Here is a 25,651-nt window from a genome sequence, read left to right on the forward strand (position 1 = left end):
CTGTGTGCTAAGAGCATAGAAGAAAACAGTTATCAGACAACAGATGGTAAGTCTTCAAACAGGGCAAGAAGGAGGACCCAGGAAACTACACGCCAGTCAGCCTCACCTCCACCCCTGGAACAGAGGTGCAACAGCTCATCCTGGACATCATCTCTAAGCACAGGCAGGAAAAGAAGGTTATCAGGAGCAGTCAACATGGATTCACCAAGAGGAAATCATGCCTGACCAACCTAATAGCCTTCTACGATGGAATGACTGGCTGGGTAGATGAGGGGAAACTGGTGGATGTTGTCTACCTTGACTTCAGCAAGGCTTTTGACACTGTCTCCCATAACATCCCCATAGGTAAGCTCGGGCAGTGTGGGTCAGATGAATGGACAGTGAGGTGGGTCGAGAACTGGCTGAATGGCAGAGCTCAGAGGGTTGTGATCAGCGATGCAGAGTCTGGCTGGAGGCCTGTAGCCAGCGGTGTTCCCCAGGGTCAGTGCTGGGCCCAGTCCTTTTCAATTTATTCATCAATGACCTAGAAGAAGGGCCAGAGTGCACCCTCAGCAAGTTTGCTGATGACACCAAACTGGGAGGAGTGGCTGACACACCAGCAGGCTGCGCTGCCATTCAGCGAGACCTGGGCAGGCTGGAGGGCTGGGCAGGGAGGAACCTCATGAAGTTCAACAAAGGCAAGTGTAGGGTCCTCCACCTGAGGAGGAACAGCCCCACGCACCAGCGCAGGCTGGGGGCTGATCTCCTCAAAGGCAGCTCTGTGGAGAAGGGACCTGGGAGTGCTGGTGGGCAGCAAGCTGGCCATGAGCCAGCAGTGTGTCACTGTGACCCAGAAGGCCAATGGGATACTGGGGGGCACTGGGAGGACTGTGGCCAGCAGGTGAGGGAGGTGATCCTGCCCCTCTGCTCTGCCCTGCTGAGGCCACATCTGGAGTGCTGTGTCCAGTGCTGGGCTCCCCAGTTCCAGAGAGACAGGGAACTGCTGGGGAGGGCCCAGTGGAGGGTTATGAAGATGATGAGGGGACAGGAGCATCTCCCTTCTGAGGCAAGGCTGAGAGAGCTGGGCCTGTTTAGCCTGGAGAAGAGAAGGCTGGGAGGGGATATCATCAATGTCTACAGGTATCTTAAGGGTGAGTGCCAAGAGGACGGGGCCGGGCTCTTTTCAGTGGTGCCCAGCAACAGGACAAGGGGCAACGGGCACAAACTGCAGCTCAGAAGGTTCCACCTGGATGTGAGGAAAAACATCTTTACCTTGAGGGTGACAGATCACTGGAACAGGCTGCCCAGAGAGGCTGTGGAGTCTCCTTCTCTGGAGACATTTAAAAGCCACCTGGACATGAGTCTGTGCAACCTGCGCAGGCAAACCTGCTTTAGCAGGGGGTTGGACTAGATGATCTCCAGAGGTACCTTCCAAGCCTGGCCATTCTGTGATTCTGTGATAACTTTCTAACCTACGATCACCAGGTATGATTATGCAAAATTAAGTAATTGACCTGAAAAAGGTCGTGATTTACCTTTCCAAATATCACTTACAAGGTATTCCAAGACAGGTAACTGCAGAAACTCAATTTTAATTCAGTTTACTACAGATACAGCTACTGATTGTAGTCCAAATACTCTGCTGACACTGTACAAATGTGCAAACTTCTATTATTGGGAATCACACTTCTGAAAGTCTTTTCTAATTGTAATCTGGAAGCAAGGATTGCAACATGAACAGATGTGCCTGTGCCAGGTTGGACAGCAATGAAATCTCAGCACACAAGCCTTCCCAAGGCACTCAGCACTCCCTAGGCTGCTGAACCTGTGCCACCAAAATCTACTTTGGTATGCCTACTACAGCAGCACCTGGACATGCAGTGTAAGCATAACCTCAGACTAGGGCTGGCATCAAGGTTTCAAAGTCCTTCCTCATGAGCTTCAATCATTGTATTATCCTCCTGGTACCTGTGAAGTAGCACAGTTCATACTACAAAGTGATAGCTTAGGCTATTTATTTTCTGCTATGATCTGGTTTTCCACTTTTGATGTATCAGGGCAAACATGTGCTTGTTCCTGCCCCAGTAATAAGGCTCCAAGTCCAACACTTTGCTGTGTGATCCTCACAGCAGATCAGCCTATTTTGCAGAGTAATGCTTTTGCTTGAGAGACAAAAGAGCCTCCTCTCCCATTAGTGATCTTCTAGCTTCCAAAATCCATCAATATGCAGGAGTATATGCCCAGGAATATTGATTTCCAGTAACACAGAAACCATGTTAGTGAAACTTGAAATCCCTCTGAAAAAAATCTTGACTCTTCCTTACTGGATGAGATGTGCTCTAGGGATAGGACAACAATCCATCGGTTTCAGACGCTATCTTGGAAGAGTCAGCCTGATGGCTAAAGCATTTCTGAGGTTCACAGCAGGAATTTCAGGACAGAAATCTTTCCAGATGTAACATGCTGTTAGTGTCAGTAATATTTTGCTGAAAATGCTATGATTGGTATATGCTAGAACTGCAACATGTCTCTCAGGGCATGATTTATTCCTCACTCATTTCTGTAAGAGTTAGCTCTCCTCAGCTGTGACAAAAGGAGACACTGGATTTGTGCAACAAGCTCACTACCCCTATGGATAATACACTGTCCCTAATCAACTGGGTACTCTACATCAGGCATCATGCAGGTATAAAAATTTAATCCTCAGTCTTCCACAAGGTGTTTTATCATCTAAAAGCAAAAGATCCTATTCTTTGTGTAGAAGCTTGCAATTTGTTCATTGAAACCCTAATTCAGCAGAATGTACAAACACAGATTTAAATGTTTTGGTAGAATGGGCTTTAGTACATAACAGAAGCAGTATTAAATATGGAATTGATTAGTGACAATATTAATGCACACAGGAGTTTTACAAACCACTCTCCCCAGATACATATACAGCTGGAGTGATAAAGAGGATTTTGTCTGATGTTCACTCCCTTTCATGGCATTATGCCTACTTATTTATTTTTAAATGTCAGATTTTTAGATCCTGGAAAACAAAAATAAGTGTCAAGCGATGACTTCCTAGGGTATGTACCCTGCACAAAGTGCTACCAGTGACTGGCACCTGTATAGTCTAGACTTGGGTTATTCTAGATTTGGAGCAAAATGCCACACTGCAGCAGTGTAGATACCATGATGTATCAATTATTAATTCCGCTCTCTCGTGTGAAGCACTAGCCTTTCATTTGCAGGGAGCCAAATCAGTATGATTCTTTCCCAATGAACAGTTGGAGATTTTTATGTCTTTCTGTAACATAGGAGAAAGAAGCAGAAAGAACCAAAGGACTATTGGAGAAATAAGGAAGCTGCATGTTCCATCTGAAGAATTAGGTTTCAGACTGAACAAAATAGCATTTGCTATCTACAGGACTAAGACAGTTGACCTCTAAGGATTTCTTTCCTATACTGTCCTATGAAAGAGTGGAAAAGCAAAGACATTCTAGCTGCTGTCCAAATTTATGACCTTTGGCAGTAAGTACTACTGACTCTCAAGAGACTATGGGTGAAAAAGGTATGTTAAAAAATTACCATGAGGTGTACATCGATGATTATTTTTTACTTACGAACCTTAGCAGCATGTGAATTTGATAGGGGAACTGAAAAACAGTTGATGAAGAAACAACAAATTAAAGTTTATACAAAATAAATGCATTTTTGCTACAGCATCTAATGACGCTTTTAAAAATATTTAGTCCCATCATGAATGCAATAAAAAACCTCCTTGCAACAAAGCAGTCTGAAATCAAGAATTTCTGCAGTGAAGATTAAGTGGTTTGAAAATTTTTGCAAATTATTCAGTGACAAAAAAAGTTACGCAAAAGTTAAGATTACCTGGGGAGACCTGTGTCCATGAAGACACTTCAGCAAAATGGAATCATCAAATGGACCAACACAACCTCAATTCTGCCATTACAGACAGAGCCATTACAGACCAACTAAATTAGCCACAATGATTCGGCGAAGTTCCCTTTCTTGAGTGCTCTGCACAGTGGTGGAATCCCCTGAGCAAGCTGACAAAGCAAAAGCACGATGAGACGATTTGGGAGGAGCTATTACCAAAGGTCTTCTCATCAAACAGTCCATGAGAGTCTGAGATGCGCTCCCTGAGCAACCTATGGTAACTTTGAGGTTGGCCGTGCTTTGAACTGAGTGAACTCTGGAGGCTTCCTGCAATCTAAATTATTTTATGATTCTGTATCGATTCGTGAGCACTCTAGATTACCTGCTGCAATCAAGTAACAGTTCTTTGCACTCCAAAATGGGGACCCTAGAGCTCATGATCCTACCGTTTCTTCTATCTATCTTATCCCAGCTCGTTCCTGGATGTCCACTCCGTAGGTTTTAAACATACTAGTCCTGGGTGCCAGTTACGTTTCCCGAGATCACAAGTAGCCTGCTCTCTAAATGTGAATCCCAGCAGGGATTCTTAATGTAAACTCTCTGTATACACTCACTGCAATCCGCACTAAACATACAGCGAGAAATAATCTACCACACCAAACATTTCTTTAAAATTATAAAATGGGTAAGAAATTCTAATGTAGGTAAGTGCTGAGGCGCTAGTTAGCTGACAAATGCTGACAGGCAAGGACCAAGCACCAGAGGAATGCAAAAACATTGATACATTACGAAGCCTAAAACTTTATGAAATACGGGTCTGCTTTGTATTTTATGGAGGCTGTGCCATGGGGAACCCTTTGCTTTCACGGACCCAGATCTGGATCCCTGTCTCCACCCTGTGCCCCAGTGAGGCACAGCAAATTTCAAAATTCTTCTGTTTCCCATCACTCCTCTGCCCCCTTGCCCAAATTGAGACCATCTTTGCTCCTCTCCCGGCAACGTGATCCTGCCCTTCACAGAGTCTTTCTCCACGACAGACCCGACCCTCCTCTCCCCCTGAGAATTTTAGAAAGATTTCCTTAATCTTTCCAAAGTATAAATTTTTCTACCAAAGGTCTCCTTTTCCCAGGGAACACTTCAGAACGAGGAACGCGTTCTTGGTTGCAGCAGTTTGTATTTATAGCATTTATAGTATTCTTGCAAAGTCCTCTCCGAAGCGCAAGCCGAAGCCAGCTCTCGCAGACCTTTGCGCATTGCCAGGCCAGGGGAGAGCCGCATCTTATTTTACGACCGAATACTTGCAGCTGCATTACGCGACAGCCACAACGCCGCGCTTCACCTGGAGGCGCCCACAGCCCTCGGGCATCTGCTGCCTACTGCCCTGGGGCCGGCGGGGACGCAGTTAACGACCCTCACAGCAGGCCGGGGGGGCTGCGGTTTAGATCCGCGACCGCCGAGCGGTGTTTGCACGGCACCGAGGATCGCTCCGTTTATCACTCTGCCCCGCTCCAGGGGACAGATCGGGGGTGCCAGAGGGGTTGGGAGGCGACACCACCGAGCAGACGACGGGACCTGCGCAGGGGACAGCCCGCGCCGCCGAACACCGTGCCCTGCCGCAGAGCCGCCAGGGGGGCCGGGGCACCGAACCACCTTCTCCGCAGGGGCGGGCCGGCCGTCTGACCCCCGCGGGGTGCGGCGCGCCCGCCCCCGCCCCGCTGCCGCCGCTGCCGTCCCTCCGTGCTCCTCCCGCCTCTCCGCGCACCGAGCTGCTCTGTACCCCGGCCCGCCAGTCCCCTCGCCCTTCCCCTTCGTCGCCCGGGGGTGCGGGGCGCAGGCGGGCCCGGCGGAGTCGCCCTTCGCCATCCGCCCGGCACCCTCCACCCCCGCTCGCCCCCGCGCACGCTGCCGCGCCTCGAGCCGTCGCCCCGCGGAGGGAGGGGACGGGACCCGCCCCGCCGGCACGTGCGGGCAGCCCGCGCGCCTGCGCCGCGGCTATAACGGTACCGCCGCACCCGGTCGCGCCGCGCGGCCCGCCGGCCGCGCAGCCCCGGGAGGCTCGGCCGCGCCGCCACCCCCACCCCGCTGCTCGCCCCTCGGGACCCGCGGCCGGCCTGCCGCGCCTGCGCGCCGGAGCGGGGGGGGCCGCGGCCCCTCGGGGGGGAGGGGGGAGCGAGGAGGGGGGGTCGCCCGCCGCGGGGCGGGCGGGGCGGGGCGCGCGCGGCGCGGCGGGGCGGGCGGGCGGCGCGAGGGGCGCGTGACGCGCCCCAGCTGTCGCGCCCGCCCCGCCGGCCCCCCGCCTGCCCGCCCCCCGCTCGCGCTCCCCCTCCCCTGCGGTGGCTCTCCCGGTGCATTGTGGGAGCAGTCCGTTGTTCATTTGCCATTCGACCTGATCCGGGGCCTGTTGGGACGGAAGCGCCGCCGAGCGGGATCCATTGTGGGGAGCCTGCGGCGGTGATCTAGGCCGGAGCCGGGGGGGGAGCCGCCGGACTCCGTTTCTCTCGGCCGCCACCCCCGCCCTTCCCGCACGGCAGCCGGCGCCTCCTTCCCCCTTCCCGCGGGCAGAGCCCTCGGCCGGGCGGGGAGCGGCGGGCCAGGGGCGCGAGGAGGCGGCGGGCGGGGGGCGCGCGCGCGCGCCATGTTCGCGGAGATGAACCGGCGGACGCTGGCGTTCCGGGGCGGCGGCCTGGTCACCGCGGCGGCGGCGGCCGGCGGCGGGGCTGGCGGCGCGGCCGAGGCCTGGGACCGGCAGGACCCCGAGCCGCTGAACGGGCGCGGGGCGGACGAGGAAGTGGAGCTGGAGGGGCTGGAGGCCGAGGAGCTGGAGGGCGCCGCCGACGAGAAGGACCTGCTGCTGCCGCAGGACGCGGTCTCGCCCCCCGCCGCCGGCCCCATGTTCGCCGAGAGAAACCGCCGGACGCTGGCCTTTCGGGGCGGCGGGGGGCTCCTGGCCGCCCCCTCCGCCGCGAACAATGGCTGCGAAGCCCCGGCCTGGCCGCGGAAACACTTCAATGGGCGGGGGGCGGACGAGGAGATGGAGTTGGAGGGCGCGGAGGGCCTGGAGCCGGAGGGCCTGCTGGAGGGGAAGGAGCTGGTCCAGGACGGGGGATCCCTGAGTGACAGCAGCGACGACGAGGAGGACGGCGAAGGGGGCAGCCTGGGCGACGGCAGCGGCGCCGAGGGCGGCAGCTGCAGCAGCAGCAGGCGGTCTGGGGGCGACGGAGGGGACGAGGCGGAGGGCAGCAGCGTGGGCGCGGGGGAGGGGGAGAGCATCAAGCATTTCCCGCTAGCCAGGCCCAAGTCGCTGCTGCAGAAGCTGCACATCTCCTTCCAGGGCTCCTGGCTCAAGGAGTTCCCATGGCTCTACTACTGCCAGGAGACCGGCCTCATGTCCTGCGCCTGGTGCACCGCTGCCGCGGCCGCCGCCGCCCCTCCCGAGCTGATCATGGCCGGCGGGGCCCTGCCTGGGGGGCACGACGAGCTCTGCAAGGGCACCCGCAACTACAAGCGGGCCCTGCTCCTGCGGCACCACCTCTCCGCCGAGCATCGCCTAAACGAGCCCGTCAGCGCCGAGCAGGTAGGGGACGCGGCGGTCGGGCCGGGTGGCGGAGGAGGGGCGGGGGAGGGGGGACGTTCCCGGCCGGGTCCCGCGGGGAGGCCGGCCTCCCCTTTCGCGTAGGTGGCTTTTTCTTTTTTTTGTTGGTTTTGGTTTTTTTTTTTCTTTCTGTTTTAACCTGATACCCCCGTGGGTGAACTTCTTTAAATGGCTTCCTGTGCTGTTTATTGTTGCCCGGCGGCCCGGGCACGCCGTGCTGCTCTCGCACGCCGTCTCCGCAGCGGGAGGCGAGTCCGCTCCGCTTTCCCGTTCGGGGCGACTGTCCCGCTGGGTTTGGGCAAGCACAGCGCTGCCCTGGTGCAGCTCGGCAGCGGTTGCACCAGCTATTGTTTGTGGCTGTAACGTCACCTGTTCGGTGGTAGCGGGTGCCGTTTTCATTAGTTCATCTGTTTATCTCGCGAAGATACACCGGCAATGTGGGAAAAAGTTGCGTACGCGTACCAGTGTTGCAGCAGTGATTTAAAAACACTCGTTACAACTTCCTCCTGCGGTACCGGGGAAGGGAGCGTAGTGTCCGGCTGCGTGTGAAACGGATACTTGCCAGCGTGAAGTTAGAATTGCTCTGCCGTTCTTAACGGCGTGGTCCCAGGGCACTAGTCGGTTAACTGTGTAGTCAAGACCTTCTCGTTTAAATCTTTTTTTCCCCCCGATTGTGTTGCTTTAGATTGAGTTACTGAGCAAGAAGTCTGCAGTGTCGCTTGGTGTGCGAGATAAACATGTGGTTTCCTGAAAGCCATGTTAATATGCCAGCTCTCCTCTAATGCTTTAGGACTAGCGAAACTCATCATGTTCCCCGCTGAACTTAAAATTACTGTGTTTCTTGGCAGCTATTGCGAATAAGGCAGGGCTAACTCTAGAACGTAGGTGGATACAAAGCTCCTAAAGAATATTCGTGTTGAATCACCAGCCTTCTGTAGCCTTTCCTCCTAAGGATATGTGCGCTGCAAAAAGTTCACGCAGGTCGTCTAGCTGGCGTTAAACTTGCCAGCGGGCACAAGCTAATGAATGTGCTTCAGGTTAGGCTGGTACTTGAACTGCTAGGTTGAACTTGAGCTGTTAGCCAAAACTAATTCCTGATGGCTCTGTTTTTCGCTATTCAGAGTTCGGTTTTTATTAAACGCTCACCTTGGTTGGATAAATGTGTCGAGTACAAATTGCTGCGCAGTAGTTAAATTGAGCTTATTGCTTGAAGCCTTTAAGGAGCTCAGGGTACCTTGGACAAGAGCTGTGTTTCTAATATGTGATTCTAATGTTTGGGGAGGATGTCAAGATGACAGATAAAATGTTAGGTGAATGTAGATTTTATTAGAGCGGGTTGAAAAATCTTGTGGTGCATGAATATCAGTTATCCAAAAATACTATTTTTGCATTTACACATGCAATGCTCACCTTCAAGATAAGTAATACTACCTTTTCAGTAAATGTATTTCTAAGGCAGGTATTGTTACAGGCATTTCATGGCAGTAGGTCATCTTATCGGTTTCCTCCAATCTGGGGTTTGCTATTCACTCTGCAGTATTTTAGCCAAACTTGCTTGAAATAACATGTTTCTAATTTTGAAACTTTAATTCCTTATTTCTTTTAACTCTTTATATTTTTGAAAATGTTTTTCTTGTTTAATGTTATTGCAGTGTATTCCTTGCCACCTTGTTGCCTAGTTTCTAACTTTTGAGTTGTGAATGATTACCCCGTAAAGGTATGTCCTGTCACTGTAGCCTCCAGTGTCACTAGGTGTTGCTAATTCATGCCACACTCAGAAGTTTCTCTCACCCCCATCAAGCTGTGTGTAAATAAAACATATTCCAGGCAGTTTTTCCTATTAAACTGACTAGCTTTTTCTTTCTGTCTTCCTACACCCAGTCTGTCATAAGACCACTAAATACTTCTTTAACTTCTAGGCTACTGTGACATGCAAGCCAATACTCTGTCCCCCCTTCCACCACCCTGAATGTTTATTTTGAGATTAACCTTTTATTGTCCTATTGCTTTTATACCACTGATAGTTTTAAGAAAAAATATTTGTAAGTAACTAATTATAAATGAAACAGTAGGATAGATGAAATGCATCAGTGGTTCTTTTGTACTGTATTAAAGGTAAGGTTTGGTCAAAGTAAGCTTCTGTGAAGTAACTTTTCAGATTGATGTTTTCAAGTGGAAAACAGTGCTGGATGCATCCCTGGGCAATTACATTTCAATTTAAAACTTCTCACAAGGGAAGGAATTGCAATTTTTCAAACGTGTAGTTTTTGTGGTGCATTTTTGGGTTATACTTTATTGAAAAATCTGATTAAGACCCTTTGTTTTCTTTCTGCTTTTGTGTTTAATTTCCATACACTTTTAACACTTTCAATAACACTTGAATTTCTCTTGATACATATGTTTAAATTAATAGCAAAACAATAACCCCATTTTTTCCTTAATGTACCAGATACTTGGAACAGAAGTAGGTAATTTGTACCCTGACCATATTTCCAACGTACATAATGAGGCCGCAAAGCCATTTAGATTTAATGAAACTTGGGAGAGATCTTTCAGCCTTTGTCTTAGAGACAACACACATGTTTTCTTGACTTGACAAGCTTCAACTGCAGGGCATGTTTAGCAGCTGCTAATAAACATATGGCATAGTGCCACTGTTCAAGTGCAAAAAGGAAATTGTAGGTGTTAAGACAGTAAAGCAGTGGAAATTTCTATAGGTCTGTTGGATATTACACTCATGAGGAAATGAGTGATGATTTCAGTTTATTTTTGGGATACATTTAATTTGGAATGCCAAAATACATCACAAGTGGTTGCAGCTGCTGTAATTCAAGGGTATTGAGCTGTCAGTCAGTGCTGCTTTCTAAGACGAAAATCTTGACTTTTTTTCTGTTCTTGTTTTTAAAATAATGTCTCCATAGTAAAGCTTAAGGAAAATTATAATCGGCTTGAAACTACCTTCGTGGGTTCTTCTTTTTAATGAATGGGCTATTGTGTTGCAAAAAAATCTTAAGAAATAGACACTTACTGGGAAATCACAGCAAAAGATTTTAATTCTGTGATTAATTTAGATCTGTAAGATGCAGATTTATTGGCTGCTGGGGGTTTTACCCCTTAAAGCAGCTTCTTAAAACATTTTCTCTCTGGACATAATTTGAGGCTGAGCTTTGGAAATACTGCCAGAAAAGCTTTCTCTAGTCTAACAGGCATGTTGGTTTATAGCAGAAGCTCTGCAAAAGGAGGAAGGCCTTTGATGTGTTATTTTTTCCATGTGAACTGTATTTGTTTGCTTTGTGAGCAGTGATGAATAGAAGTTCTTCTTCAGATGTAAGAGTTGCATTATAGTGTCCTAAGTTAATTTCTTGAATTACTCTGCGCAGAGCCAAAAAAAAAAAGAGGAGGAAGTCAGGCTTTCAGGGTAAGGATCATAATTTAACATATTTTTATGTAGTGTTTTTACCAGAGCTTGAACTACTTGATTGGACGTTAGGCACTTAACTGAACAGTTTAAAATCATCGAGTTTTCTGTGAGCAGTGATACAGCATGTAAAACAGCAGCAGAGCATCATATGTGCAGTTGATAGAACCGTATTTTGAAATAATTTTCCTCTGCAGCTGCACATGCTTAAGAAGCTCCTGATAGTTCACTTCTGTTAGAGGATCCATTTTTCAGGCTGAGATTAATTTGGGGGCATAGGGAACTGATGTAGAGTAAGGTGTGGTAGTGGGGAAGGGATTACAAAAATGTGGCATAACTACTTTTCATATACATACAGTTGAGATGGAATCTATGGTCAGATTGGGGGTTTTATGTGGTGTTTTTTCTTTTTCTTCACCACTGCCTCCCTCCCCACCCCCCATTGCTCCCAGGAGACAGTATGCTGATGGCACAGGAGGAGAAAGAAAAGCAAGTTTCTGTAGCAGTTTTTGATCATCTGTTTTTGCTCCTTTTAGCTTTTAGGCAAGTTTAATTAGTGAGTTATATATACGAAATAATAATTTCTCTTTGGGTGTATTCAGATGACTCTTAATTCATTGAAACTGAGCACAGTATTTGTTTCCTTGAGCAGCCTCTGTTCTGTTAGACTGCTTCTTAATCTCACCTACAGCGAGAAGCTTTTCAGACTTACAATGCTGTAGTTTCCACAGATAAAACTGAAGTAGTCCTGATTTTGATTCTAGAATTCCTGTCAGTTTTTATTAAAGGATAAGGTGGTTTGGTGTTAGATCACTTAGGTGATGGGTATGTTTGGTCTGTATTCTGAAAATATATTGACTTCTGAGCAAGTGTTATTAGTGTTTGGTTCTCATCTGAAAAACAGTACCCTTATGATGTGCCGTGAGTGCAACATAAGTAACAAAAGCTTGAAAATAAAGGGGCTTTTTTGTTTTCTGTACCTATTTTCTGTATTTACTTTCGATTGAATGGTACTGTACTTCTCCTGTACAAAAAGGGGAGATGTTTAAAACTCTCCAAGGGATATTTTTTTCTCACGGTAAATGTTAATGCTACTTGTCACGTTTGGTGTACATAGGCTTGAAGACTGTTCAGATGTTGGGGCTTTCATTTCATTTGAGATGTGGCATTCTCATACCATAAGTTAAACAGTTCTTTTCCAGTATTACAGTTTTTAAAATGCTTATGCACCCATTTCTGTAAAGCTGTAATACTGATCTCTTCCCCCGTACACACCCCTGTAGCTTGGACAGTTGTTACATAATGTCTCTTATTTTCACTCAGCCTTCTGATCTTCTCATAATGAAGACTTCAGCCTTGTGTTTCTGTAGCACGTTTGTGATCTGCAGCTCCTTTCCAAACCACTGCAGAATTAAAAAAAAAATTGTAATTGTAGTGCTTAATGTGTTTTCAGAGAATGAAATGGTCAGCTATCATACCTAACATTTACTGTGTGAGGTGCAAGTCACTGATGATTGACTTTAACTGGAGTGACAACACTTTAGGGTATGATAATTTTTGTCTTGATCTGATCCAAGGTGTGTTGAAACTACACAGTGCTTCTCCATTAGCTGTCACACGTTTGGGACATACTTTCTGTTTCAGAGGTCTGATATGGAAGAGTAATTGGGTATGTTGGAGCATATTCAGAAAAAATTAAGCCAAAGTTGGACAAAGATCTCTTGCTTGTTGTCACATAAAAGCCTAATTGGATTTATTTCTACCTCTTCACTGAGGTGTATTTCTGAGAAGGGTAGAGATTTAGGAGCAACTTGAATGTGACAATAAACTGGAATGCCTGCAGAAGATGCTGAAATGGTAGTTTCTGTTTTGGTTCTGCTGGGTAGTATTTGCTGCTTATAGATGTAAATACTATTTTAGAGGATGTAGTTACAGCCTCAGTTGTCATCCCAGTGATCCACACTGGGATTTTAACTTGAGGTGTGAGTACTGATTTAATGCACCAATTCCTGTGTGGTAGAAAGTGACCTTTTATATATATATGTATATATGGCTGGTTTCTGCCATAGTCCCAAATTAAGCGTAGTACTTTTCTGCAATATATATTTTAGTGCCAGTATAGATTATGGGCTTGTGACAGCATTAACATTACCTGTTAATGCTGATTTTTACCTGTAATGTTGAGGCAGTCAAGCTTTTAATGATACCTCAATCCCCCAAATCTATGAGGAGTTTTAGGAAACAAGAGGAGAAAATAATGGTATCATTTATGAAATCTGATCTCTCTTCCTAAACCATATTGGAGCCAGCCAGTTTTGAACTGTTCTTATTTGCTTGGGAAAGAAGAGAGAGTTTTAGAGATCCAGTATGGAAAAGACTCACTCTCTCATTGTTGCTGCTCTTGATAGCAGTACATGTTAATCGATACAAGTATGGTCTCAAATACATCAGCCTGTGGTGTTTTCTGCTTTGTCCTAGCTGCTGCTTTGTTGGAACTCTGAATCATCGTTGTCTGAACATCAGTTAGAAGTTTTCTAAGTGCTGTCATATCTAGTTCAGATCTCATGTTACTTAGCAGCCTCACTGTCTGAACTGATCTTTAATAACAACTAATTTCTTGGTGTTGGATTGTCTGATACTACTTTTAGCAAAATTTTGAAGCCATGTTTGAGATCGTGTCTTGAAAATGTCGTAGAGACACAAGTACACATTGTCTGTGTAATAAGTATGTACCAGTTAAAGGTGTTGCTACTGTAAAGTTTCAGTGGAGCTTGACTGAAGAAAGTCTTGGTTAAATAATGTAAAGGAAGCTGAAGTTCTGTTTAGTTGCCTGCAACATTCTGTCAATTTGTCAGGCAGTACTGCTATTTAATCCTAAACCTGCCACTACCAGAAAATAAAGACTAAATGATTAATTTGTAGAACTGTGTAAGGAATACGTCTACTATTATAACTACTACAGTAACATGTTTTCTTTAAGACATACATGGCAGGGGGGCTGGAACTAAATGATCTCTAAGTTGCCTTTCAACCTAAAGCATTCTGTGGTTGGGAGAGCATGAGAAAATGTTGAATCAGTTATCAGAGTTCTACTTGCCCATTTAAGTGGCCGTTTTTAGGGAAGAATGGGAGGTTGGATATGTGAGAGCCATGTATTTAAATCTTTGGAAAGAGACTCCTTTAATGTATGTGGCTTAAGACAAACAAGTACTTCACACTCAAATCTTTCCTTGCTTTTGGCTGAAATTTCATTTCCTTTGCCCTCAAGGCCATTCTGCTAGTGTTGGTTCAAATTTGGAGGTGGAGGGTGCAGAATGAGATCGTGATTGTTAGTTTTCAGAAGTGTTTTTTTAATTACATATTCCTGCCTCTATGACCAAGAACGTTAACTTCATTCATATGATTTTTTTGTTATTTGTGTTCTCAGTTTATTTTCATATCCTTATTATAGTGTTGGACTAAGGAAAGCATTCATTAAACGCTAATTATGGTTGTGGGGTTTTTTTTAATTGCAGGAATCGGAGTTACCATCAGAACTGAATAATGAAGGATACTGTGATTTTAACAGCAGGCCAAATGAGAACTCTTACTGCTATCAGCTCCTGCAAGAGCTCAATGAGCAGAGGAAGAAAGGCATTCTTTGTGATGTTAATATTGTGGTGAGCGGGAGGGTCTTCAGAGCTCACAAGAACATCCTGGTTGCAGGCAGCCGCTTCTTTAAGACTCTCTATTGCTTTACAAACAAAGAAAGCCGTAACCAAACCACTGTTACCTATTTAGACGTTGTTGCTGTTCAAGGTTTTTCTGTCATCTTGGACTTCTTATATTCTGGTAACCTCGTGCTTACGAGCCAAAATGCCATTGAAGTCATGTCAGTGGCCAGCTACCTTCAGATGACGGAGGTTGTCCAGTCCTGCCGCAACTTCATTAAAGATGCCTTAAACATAAGTATAAAATCAGAAGCTCCAGAGACCGTTGTCGTGGATTACAACAGAAGATCTGTTAGTAGGGATGGTTTGTCTCCAAGGGATCAGAAAGTTGCCAGCTTCTGGGCAACACGGAACCTTACCAACTTGGCAAGTAGCATAAAAACTGAGAATGATGGTTACTCTATTGATGAGGGCCAAATGGAAAGCTACCAAATGAATGACTGCAGTTGGGTCCAGGACAGCTCACCTGAAATGGCTGAAAATGAATCTCAAGGTGAGGGAAAAGTTTTCGTTTGGAATGACATGGGCGCACAGGGTCAATCAGTTCAAGAGCCTGGAAAAGCAAGAAGGAAAAACCAAACTACAAAGAGATTTATTTATAATATACCACCTAATACTGAAGAGAACTCAGAAGATTGCTCAGTGTTGCAACCATCAGTCCCGTATCCGGAAGAAGATTTGTCATTTATTAAAGAAGAAGCAGGTAAATATTGCTTAATGTCAATCATGTCATGTGAAAACTGAATTAATGAATAAAGTACATGACAATGTAACTTTTATAAAATACATTGGTTAGGATCTTTTAGTAAATTCGGCACACCAATCAGGTTACTAAATCAGTAATCTGATTGTCCACCTTGGGACACAGCAGTGTATCTTTGGCTAGAGAATGGAATGACAGTGCTGTGCTGTGCAGTGTGTAACATGCTGTTCGCATTTGATGCTTGAGTTGGGGATCCTTACCAGCAGGTAGAAACTAAAATTTTTGTTTACATTTAGTCTGTAGCTGCTATTAGGCATAAAATCAAGGAGTGATAACTGGTGGTTAAGGACGTTAGCTGGTTGCATAGAGCAAAAAGACCTTTAACTTCCTTCCTTACACTAGCAAAAGACTTTTCTGGTCATCTTCCTTACCTGAGTGTCACCCAGAAAGAGAATTCAACTTTATGCTGCTGTTTATTGTAGGGGTATCTGGGAGGCTACATAATGGAGTAATTGTGACTAGTATAATAGAAACACTTAAAGCAGATTTGTGAAACAGATTGGAAAGAGATGCCACGATGACATGTAGTGGAGGGAGTATCTTTTTATTGGACTGTTCTTTAAACAAATACTGAGAGTGACTGAATTAATAGGATTTTTTTCCTTAAGGTTCTGTGGTTAATGTAAATGCTAGAATAAGATTAAACATCTGTTTGCTAAACAAATATGGTCACACAAAGAATTATAAGCAGACTGTTCACAGTGTAATTGGGGTTTGGGGCAATGTAATTAAGTTCAGGGTTTTATTTTTTGAATTACTATTATACTGTATGAATAGTTGAAGTGTATATTAAGTACTGCTGTTTACCTGTATCATGTAGATGAATTAGCAGTTTTGAAAACTTACCACGGTTTAGGAGTCAAATTAAGGGGGGATTTGAGACATAGCTGGAACAGGCTTTTTTAGATGTGTGTATTTTTTGAGCATTTAAAAATGTATGCCCCCTTCAGACATCAAGGGACTGTGGATATCCTCTGTTTGTGAGGTTCAAGGGGTAGAATTGAGGGCAATAAAAAAAAAAAAAAATCGGCACTCATATTTGTGAGTATAGAGTATTTCCAGATATTTTGGTATTCCAGGGACAAAATGGAGATCAGAAAGCAACCTCAGTTCTGGGAGGGTCTAGGAACCCGTATTTATTTTGGTGGAAGGAGGGATGATGTTAGTTTCTTCCTGTACCCTTAGTTTTGTTGAAAGAGTTTCTTTCAGCCTTGTTTTTCAGTAGCTGCATGGACGGGCTGTTTTTACTGGGGCCCTGACATGCCTCTGCCTGCAGTGTTGTAGATGCCCATCTGTGTGGCTGGCAGCTGCCAAGGGGCAAGGAGACAATAGGTGAATAAAAGTCCTGCACAGTGCATGTCGTGGCTCTGCACTGTTCTGTACCATACCAGTACATGTGTATGAGCACCACAATGACATGGAACAGTATAGAGCGTTGCGGTGTGGAGCTGTGGACATGTACATCTGGCACATGAGCAGGAGAAGCCCGTACAAGATACATCCACGAAGTTCGCAAATAGTGTGGCACAACTGAAGCAGCTCTTGAAGTAGCTGTGCGGAGCGAACGTTCATTCTGTAAATGCTTCAGGGGGTTTGCTTATCTCTGAACTCTGGGTAGGTGTACTTTAGCTTTGCAGTTCAGCTTGGGAGTGTGCACTTGTAAAGTGAATTTCCTGATCTTTTCTTACTGTCTGAGCTTCCTTGGACTGCATAGAGTTTCTTCTGGCTGAAATGAAAATAGAAGTTGTTTCAGAAAGGTGCCTATCGTGTGCCAACTGCTAACAGGCCTTAGGTCCACAGCACCAGGTTAGATCTAACCTTAAGTAAAACACCTTTAGATGTATATAGTGAGGATGTTGAGTCCTCAGCACCCACACAACAAATCTGCCTGTGCTGGACTACACTAATTGCTAATACATACTCAGTTGCAGTGGTATGAAAAAGGGCAGCAGAGGGTCTGGAGCAAGAGCTGAGAACTTGTATATTAATTGCACAAACATCAAATTACTGACAGTTTAGCATGTGATTTCTGTTTCTGATTTACGTGGAGTAGGTATTCAGCCTCACTTACGGTTGGAAATACCACGTGTCTACTAAATGATGACCCCAGCAACAGAAATAAACACTTGTTTGCATTCTGCAGAATGCAAACGTGCTGTAGAGCTTTCTTGAAGAAATAATGGAGGATATGGGCAGTGCAGTAACAATTAAACAAGTTTGGTCCTTATTCAGTTTTTTTGGACAGAAGCACCAAGGTTTCCAGTAACTGGTGCTAAAAGCATTAAATTACAAAATACATTCATGCAACATTTTGCTGAAGAGCAATGTATTGGATGCAAGAGGCACACTGAATTCGTGCTGTGGTGTCCATCCAAAACCAATGAAAGTTTTGTGATTTGGGGGGGGAATTTTCTTTCATTGAACTGTAAAATAGTGTCAACTAATGATCTACTTGGGATGTTCAGAGCACAACATAAGTGGTCTCAAGTAAGTAATATTTTCTGTCAGTGTTAGAACTATTTTGAAAGCCCAATCTAACAATTTTATAATAAGACCTTTACTTTTATGAAGTTCTTACATGTATGCACATTGTTTGAAACAAGAAGAGATATTGGAAGTAGGGCTTAACTTTTACCCAGTCTGGCCTTCAGCATTCAATTCTTCCTCCTCTACAGCTGGCTAGCTTTTTCTTTGCTCTGCAGGTAAATTCCACTCTTAAACACTCTTCTTTCAATTGTGCTCTCTATGCCCAAGAAAAGGTGGAAGAGGGAGGAGTGGAGAGTTGGAAGAATGACAAGAATGAGTTGTAGAGTAACTTGCAGGTTATATGGTAACTTTTTAGTTGTGGATTAAATTTCTTGTGAAGATGAAAATCTACCAAAAAAAAAAGGCACTGGGAGTTAAAAATGCATAAGAAAATGTCTTCTGGAATAGATCTAAGACAATGCTATGAGAAGAAAAAGAATAGTAGATTCTTACAATGAAAGCCAAGGAGTGCACTGTCCCTTCAGTGGTGGAAAGGGAAAGAATGAGCTTCTACTGTTATGCTTTGTCATGTGCTGATGGGGATAACCAACACCAGCTGTGGTTATGAGAGGTCCGGTTACATGCAGAGTGAGTTGCTGTGTCCTTGATTATGGTTTTGGGTTGTCTGGGTTTTTTTTTTTGTGAGGGGAAAGAAGTACCATAGATATGGTAGATGGGAAGCCTATTTAAAAATATTAATCTCACTACAAAAATTCACCCTAAAAGCCACTGCCGTGAATTGTGTAGTAAATGGACTTTCATGGGGTACTGCTAGGGAAGTATTGGGTAGTTAGAAAGCTTTTATTGTTGACTATCTGCTACCTCTCTTGTCCCAGTAGAGTGAACAGGTTAAACTGCTCCTTGCCGAATGTGAGTTCTGACATATCCTTACGGGTATCTATAGGCTGCTTCTTCCGGCATTGCCAGTGAGTTTATATTTAACACTTTGTCTGTAAAAAGTAGCACTGTGAGCTTCAAAAAACTCCCATGAAGTTGAGATGGATTTTTAAATTGCGTATACTGTCTTACTTCATTTATCTATTTTTGCTGAAGCTTTCAAGCCTTCTTCAGTTTTAGATATATTAATTAAAATAGCTGTGTTTCTTCACATTGAGTATTACCACCTATTCCACTGTTTTCCCTTCTAGTTGATAATCTGCTAAAAAAAGTCTTCACTGTTTACAGCCATGGTGCATCCTACAATTAACCATTTACCATGGTGAAAATAACAGTGCAGTCAGCATCTCTTAGTCAGTTTCCAGTTCATAAAAGTTTAGTGATTCTAATTTGTCATGTTCTTAATGGCTGATCATAAGGTTTTTTATGATAACACAGCATAACGCAACTTGATCGGAACTTTACAATAAGGACAAGGTATCTTTGTATTTGGAGAAATAAAGATTCGTGGACTTACCTGGACGTGTATATATATCTTGTAGGGATAAACCCCACTTGACTGCCTGAGTTACAAAGAAGAAAAACAGTATTAAGAAAATGAAGCTTTTTTCCTCCTGTTCCATGGTATTATGACTCACAGTCAGGTTTTCCTCAGATCTCCAACTGATACCCTGCTTGAAATAATTAAATTGCTTAATGGACCTTTAACTTCGTTTGCCCCATTCCCTATGTAATCTGGTATTGAAGCCCTCATAGGTTTTTAGAAGTAATCTAAAGAGAGTAAAATCTGGGGTCAACCTCTTCCCAATTCATTAAATTTACTTCTGCTGGGGATGATCCCACAGATTGTCACATTCTCATGGTATGGTCAACCACTGACCTTGCAATTTTAAGCAGTATTTTGCATATCACTGTTGTGCATTTGGTTGTTTTGTGGTTTTTTACAAGTAAAACAAGGTAGATGGGTTGGAGAAGTTTGTGATGTCTGCAGACCTTTTCTTCCTGGAAAACTTTTTTGGTCCTCTGTGCAAGTGAAGCACAGGCGCAATGCATTCGCGTCTAAAAAGTTACCAGTCTGAAGCACTGATTTGACTTTTTGTTACCTCATTTATGAAATAGTGATGATGATGACAGCAAATCCATAAATAAAGAAAACCAGGGGCCGTATATCTTAATTTGGGCACCATAACTTTAGCCACAGAAGTTAGCTGTGCTATTCTTCAGCTAGCTTCCCTCCTGCGTCTCAAAGACTTATCTCAGTAAGTCAAATCTAATTAATTTTATCACGTTCTGAGCAGTGAAAGTGGTTTTACTCCAGATGCTTCAGATCCTTTTGGATTGTAGCTGATTTTCAGAGTGGTGTGGAGCTTTTTTAAACTGTTATGAAGATTGGAATGCAGCATCCTTTAAAAAGCTTTTCTGTTAGTAATTACCCTAGAAGATGAAGCCTTGTTTTTATCCACAGCCCCCTTATCTCCTACACACTTGTCCTCATATGCCTATCCCATTCCCCTGTGATACTTACAAAGCTTAAAAGATGATGAAGGACTTATGTTAAGATAATATTCTTTATGCCTTCACTGACATGTGGTACAGAAAAACAATGTAACACTAAGTTTCTTACTTAACCTGTAGGCTTTCTGCATTGGTAGGCCTATTCAGCTCAGTTACACCACTGTAACTCCCTCTGAGAGCACTCAACACTGAGTAGCTTTGTCACAGAGGAGTTTATAGAATGTAAACTGATCAACTGCTGTTCAGGTCTCTGGGCTTAAGAGTCTTAGTGTGATGTGTGGTTTTGGGGGGTTTTGTGGAGTTTTTTTTTAAATTTGAGGTAAGGGGTAGGTTATCCTCAGTGTTGGTAGCTGAGTAGAATAGGTTTGAAATGGCATGTAACTTGGCTAAAAAATGATTCCTTCAGGTTCTGTTTCCTTGCCAAGTTGTTTTGCTCACTGCTCAACAATTTGTTCTCTGTGTACATTCTGGAATTTTTGTGTACAGAACTTGGAGTCATTTTTTGGGGTGGAGGACAGAGGCAGGCAGCATTTCTTACTTGTGCCGGTTCTTGGCAGGTATCAGTAAATATATCCAACCAGAAATGTTCATAGTGTGGAAATTTATATAAAACTAAAATACTCTATCATAGCAAGCTTATACTATGTGTTTACCCTAAAGCTCATTGTAGTACTTGCAGTACACGTGTTGGTAGGAGTACAGCTTTAGCAGACAATTTCAATTTAATGACTAGCCTTCATCAGTGCAGCTTTGTTAGTTACAAGCTTCATCCTGTCATACTGAGAACAATGGAGAGGGGTGTTACCAAGATCAGAGTTGCCATTTTACTGTAAAAATGTAGCCACAATTGCAGAACTTCAGTCACTTCTAGTCTTTCCAGGTCTTTGGAGGGTGTTGAGAGAATGTGATCTTTAAAGCTGGGGGGGGAAAAAACAGTAATGTTTGCCTTTCATGGCCAGATCGTTTGTATGAAAAGTGTGAGCTGTGTAAAAGTTCCAATCTTTTACACGTTTGCTTGCTTTTGACTTGAGCTGGTCCCCTTTCTCTAGGGTGTAATGTTGGGTGTTACACTCTCCTTACAAAGTAACGCCAGTCTGGCAAGCTTCATTTGTCAGGTGCTCCCACATGCTATTTTGCAGAGTTCCCAAGGAAGTATCTGGATTGGGGTTTTTGTTGTTGGGCTTTTTTGTTTTGTTTTTAATTCTAAGGGTTGGGCTGTCTGGTTGGTTTTTTTGTTTGTTTTGGCATTTTTACAGATTTGCACCTCTGTCTTGTACCTTACTTTTCTCCTAAGCCCAGTGTAAAGACAAAATCCCTTGATATTCCTGGACAAAGTTAGGCTTTGGCAAAGTAAGTCTGAAATGAATGATACTGAGATAACAGTTCAACCCAAGGGTTTTGGTCAATTATGCTACTGCTTTTAAGACTGCCTGCAATCAGAGAAGCTAACATGAAGTGAAAATCTCCTTAGCATTTCCTTTCAGCTGTTTTAGCATAAAAAGTTTGGACCAAAACAGTCTTTACATGGTAATGATACCTGTGCTTATGTCTTTACATAAGAATAAATACAGATGAAGACCTGTATCAGTTTTTGGTGTATTTGTCTCACCTACAGTGACATCACTGGTCTTTGATCATGATGATTCTTCTGTTTCCTGTCCCTCAAGATGACACTTAATCCTTCCTTTAAGAAAATATGTTTACAAGCTACAGTATGTAGCTGATAAAATGATGGCAATAGCAGTACTGTGGTGCTGGTGCAGGACATAGCTAATGGCTTTACTGTGTAGAGAACCCTTGTATCACAGCTAAGATGGGAATAAACTTAACTTTCGGGGCATTAAATTGGATGCTTTTTTACCCCCTTATTAGGGAGACACTGGCAGCTTTGAGGACAAATCAAACTTTTCCTTGGATTTTGTTCTGTAGTTGCTTTTTCAAAGAGTTAGCGAGAAAATAGGAGCAGAACATAATGCCAGGACACTTAATTTGGTTACCAGGGTATCTGAAATGATTGGTGTTTTTTATTGTATTGAAGGTTCATAATCCTAAATGCCAGTCTGTAGGAGTTCCATGCGGCCTTTCAGATGTATATCTTCTTGAAAGTCCTACTTATATTAACACTTCAAATACAAGACATGATGAAAAGAGCATGTGAAATGTTTATATTAGAAAGTCCTTGAGTTCTCTTGAATACTTTACTTGAGAAAGCTCTTGAGATACATCTTTAAATTGACTTGTTTGTGGTGTTCATGATATGGTCGTTGAGCTTACAACATAGTCCAGAAGTTTATGGATGAAGGTATTGTCTTGACAGTGAAGTCAAGAAGGGCCATTTTCCCAAAACCAGCTTGCTGAGTCACCTACAGTTCTAACATCCTTCCTTATCAGTGATCAGAATAGCAGGGCGGAAGACACTCTCAGCAAGTTTGCAGGTGACATCAAATTGGTGGGAATGGTTGATATACTGGGGGGACAGCGTTGGGCTGTTGTTCAGATGGACCTCAGCACTATAGGAATTGACCAACAGGAACCCTCAAGATGTTGTGCAAAGGCAAATATAAAGTCCTGTCTCTGGAAGTAACGACCTTGTGCATCAGTATGTGCTGAGTGGCTGTGTAGTAACTGTGGAGAAGAACCAGGGGGTCCTTGTGGACAGCAAGCTGAATGTGATTCGGTAGTGCATCCTAGGAGCAATGAAGGCCAGTCTCATAGCGGTAGTATTAGCAAGAACAAACATAGCCAGCAGGCTGAAGGAAGTGGTGATAATACCCCTGTACTCGGGACTGGCAAGACCACATTTGAAATCCTGTGCCTGGTTTAGGGCAGCCCAGAAAGATGCCAGCGAGCTGTATGAGCCCAGTAGAGGGGCACTAAGGTGGTTAGGGGGATGAAGAATGTGTTGTCAAGGAGGGGCTGAGGAACTGAATTTATTTAGTATGGAGAAGGCTGAGGGATTTACCTGACATCTTCTACCACCTTAAGGGGGTTACAGAGAAAATGAACCCAGATGCTTTCCAGAGGTGCACAGTGAAAGGTCAAGAGTCGGTTGTCACAAGTTGTAGGTAAGGAAATTCCAGTTGTATATGAAGAAGACTGTTGAACGTGAGAGCAGTTGTGCTGGAACAGATTGCTTAGAGGGTTTATGGAATCTCCCATCCTTGCAGATACTTAAAACTTTGCAAGGTCCAAAGCAACATACAGTCCAGCTTTGAAGTTAGTCCTGCTGTGAGTAGGAAGTTGAACTAGGTGACCTTCAGAGGTCCCTTCAGATTTAAGTTTTTGTTTGAATCTGTGATAGTTCCCGAGAATAGTAACTGCCCCACAAATAAATGGTCTGGATGAGGAAAGCTTTTACTATCTTGTGTTTTGCTGACGTAGCCTTTGTGGGAAGAGATCAGCAAAATAGCTTTCTAATGTGAATGGCACCCCTTTCTCAGGGAGGAGTTTTTCAGGGAATATATGATAAGCAAGCTGGAAAAGCAAGTGGTTAATATAGTTGGTATCAATTGATGGTCATCTGGCCGGGTTGGTTGGTGGCAGAACTGCCTCCATTTTCAAAGCAAGAAACCATTTTTTCGTGAATGAGAAACAGTAAAAATTAAGAGCAATTGGGAGCAGTATACAGAGTATGAGTAAGATTGCATTGGCAAAATGTCTTCAGTTTGTCTGATCCTTCTGTTGCAAGAGACAGTTGAGAACCCCTTTTCAGAAGCAAGGTTAAAGATGTGCGTAGTACTCTGGGAACAAACGGAGTACAATGTATTTTCTTTCCACCACCTTCCCAGAATGTCAGTCTTGGCAGTGGTGGGTTGTTTTTTTTTTTTTGGTCTGTCACGTTACCCAACATAAGCAACAAATCCAGCTCTCTAATAGCAATCCAGATTGTCTCAGTAGATTACCATTGCGCTCTCTACAATCCTTGAAAGCTATGGCCTAATTGCTTATCCTGTCTACTTCCTGTCATTTTTTTTAATTGACTTGGACGAGCAGTCAATATGAGAAAACCTGGTGGAAAAATAGTATTCTTTCTTTCTTGCTTTGGCACTGGTTTTCGTGTTTGTATGTATAAAATAAGCAGAAGTGAAGTTAATTACAGCCAACTGTATCTAATGCAAAGCTTCATATTTTCTCCCTCAGTGCACTGTACATCCATATCCCTTTCTATAGTGGCCTGTTTAATGGCTTCTATCATTCATCTTCTCATTAATCTCCTTGATCATCCCCTACTCAGTGATGTTTCCTTTTCTCAAAAAATCAGCATATTTCTGGTTACAGGAAAAAAAGCAGAATTTGTCAAACTGAGGATGTTGCCGCTCAGATATGTTCTGTCTTTCTGATGATACTCCCTATATTCTTGCCTTCAAAACTGACAATCAGTGTGTCTGACTTCTGGTTATTCTTTTCCCAGAGAATACATACACTGGAACATAAAATCCTTCCATAAAGTTTGTTAAAGTTTTTGTAAAAGCCTGCACAACTACTTCATTGTATTTCAGACTATCTTAATCTCTTCTCAAATTAACATCTTGAGAATTTTAATGCTGATAGTTAATCAGCTTGTTTGTATTGATTTTATTTTGAGTTTGGTTTTGGGGTTTTTGTGGGTTTTTGTTTGTTTGGTGTTTTTTTTTAAGATCAGGTTACACATAGAAGCTCCAGAATCTACCCATTCTTCTACCCTGTGTGGAGAAGAGCTTAACTGACACTTGAATTATTAACTTATACCTGTTTTAGGAATCAACTAAATTGTAACAAGGTATCTTCTGATCAGTTGTGGTCAGATGACCTGGTCTGGAAATAGAGAACATCATTGCTTCAGATTACCCTTTTCTTAAAAAAAAAAAAAAAAAAAAAAAAGTTTCTCGCTGCTGTCACTATTTCCCCCTTTGCACTCCATACCCAATCTACCAGTACAACCACATACGTAATTGCTTTCAGTCTCCTATCAAAATCATCTGGGTTTAAGTTGACTGGAACAGGTTAGATGTCTATACCTGTAATTTTGCAAGCAGGTTTCAGGGGGCAGTAGCCTGGGTGGGAGGAGGAATGGGAGAAGTTGTTGCAAGCCGCAGGGTTCTGTAACATCTTGTAGTTGGCTCAGCTACAGTCAGAAGCTTATCTGATGTAGGCTATATGTCCACTTGGGGAAACTAATAGAGGCTAGGTATTGCACTTTCACTTCACGGTCTATATGCAATTCATGTATTTCCTGTATGGATGAGCCGTTAGACATAAAAAATGCCTTTTTTGTTTTGTTTTGAACACGTTCTATGTGTGCTTAATCTAGAAAGCAGGTTTTCTAGGTCAAAGAATTATTCTAGGAATAAGCATTAGGTTTAGTTATGATCTCCTTAGTCCTGTAC

At 43.9% G+C, this 25,651-nt stretch overlaps 1 protein-coding gene across 1 annotated transcript in view; it reads left to right on the plus strand.

The window, feature by feature from the left end:
* The first annotated feature begins 6,148 nt into the window (after nt 1-6,148).
* Nucleotides 6,149-25,651, plus strand: part of ZBTB10 (zinc finger and BTB domain containing 10) — a 32,637-nt gene continuing 13,134 nt past the window's right edge. The window contains exons 1-2 of the mRNA XM_040587210.1: nt 6,149-7,438; nt 14,390-15,287. Coding sequence (XP_040443144.1) covers nt 6,500-7,438; nt 14,390-15,287 — 1,837 coding nt within the window. The 5' untranslated portion in view covers nt 6,149-6,499. The remainder of the gene's footprint in view (nt 7,439-14,389; nt 15,288-25,651) is intronic.

This window comes from Falco naumanni, chromosome 3 (genome assembly GCF_017639655.2).
Source record: "Falco naumanni isolate bFalNau1 chromosome 3, bFalNau1.pat, whole genome shotgun sequence".
In the NCBI taxonomy this organism is placed as follows: domain Eukaryota; kingdom Metazoa; phylum Chordata; class Aves; order Falconiformes; family Falconidae; genus Falco; species Falco naumanni.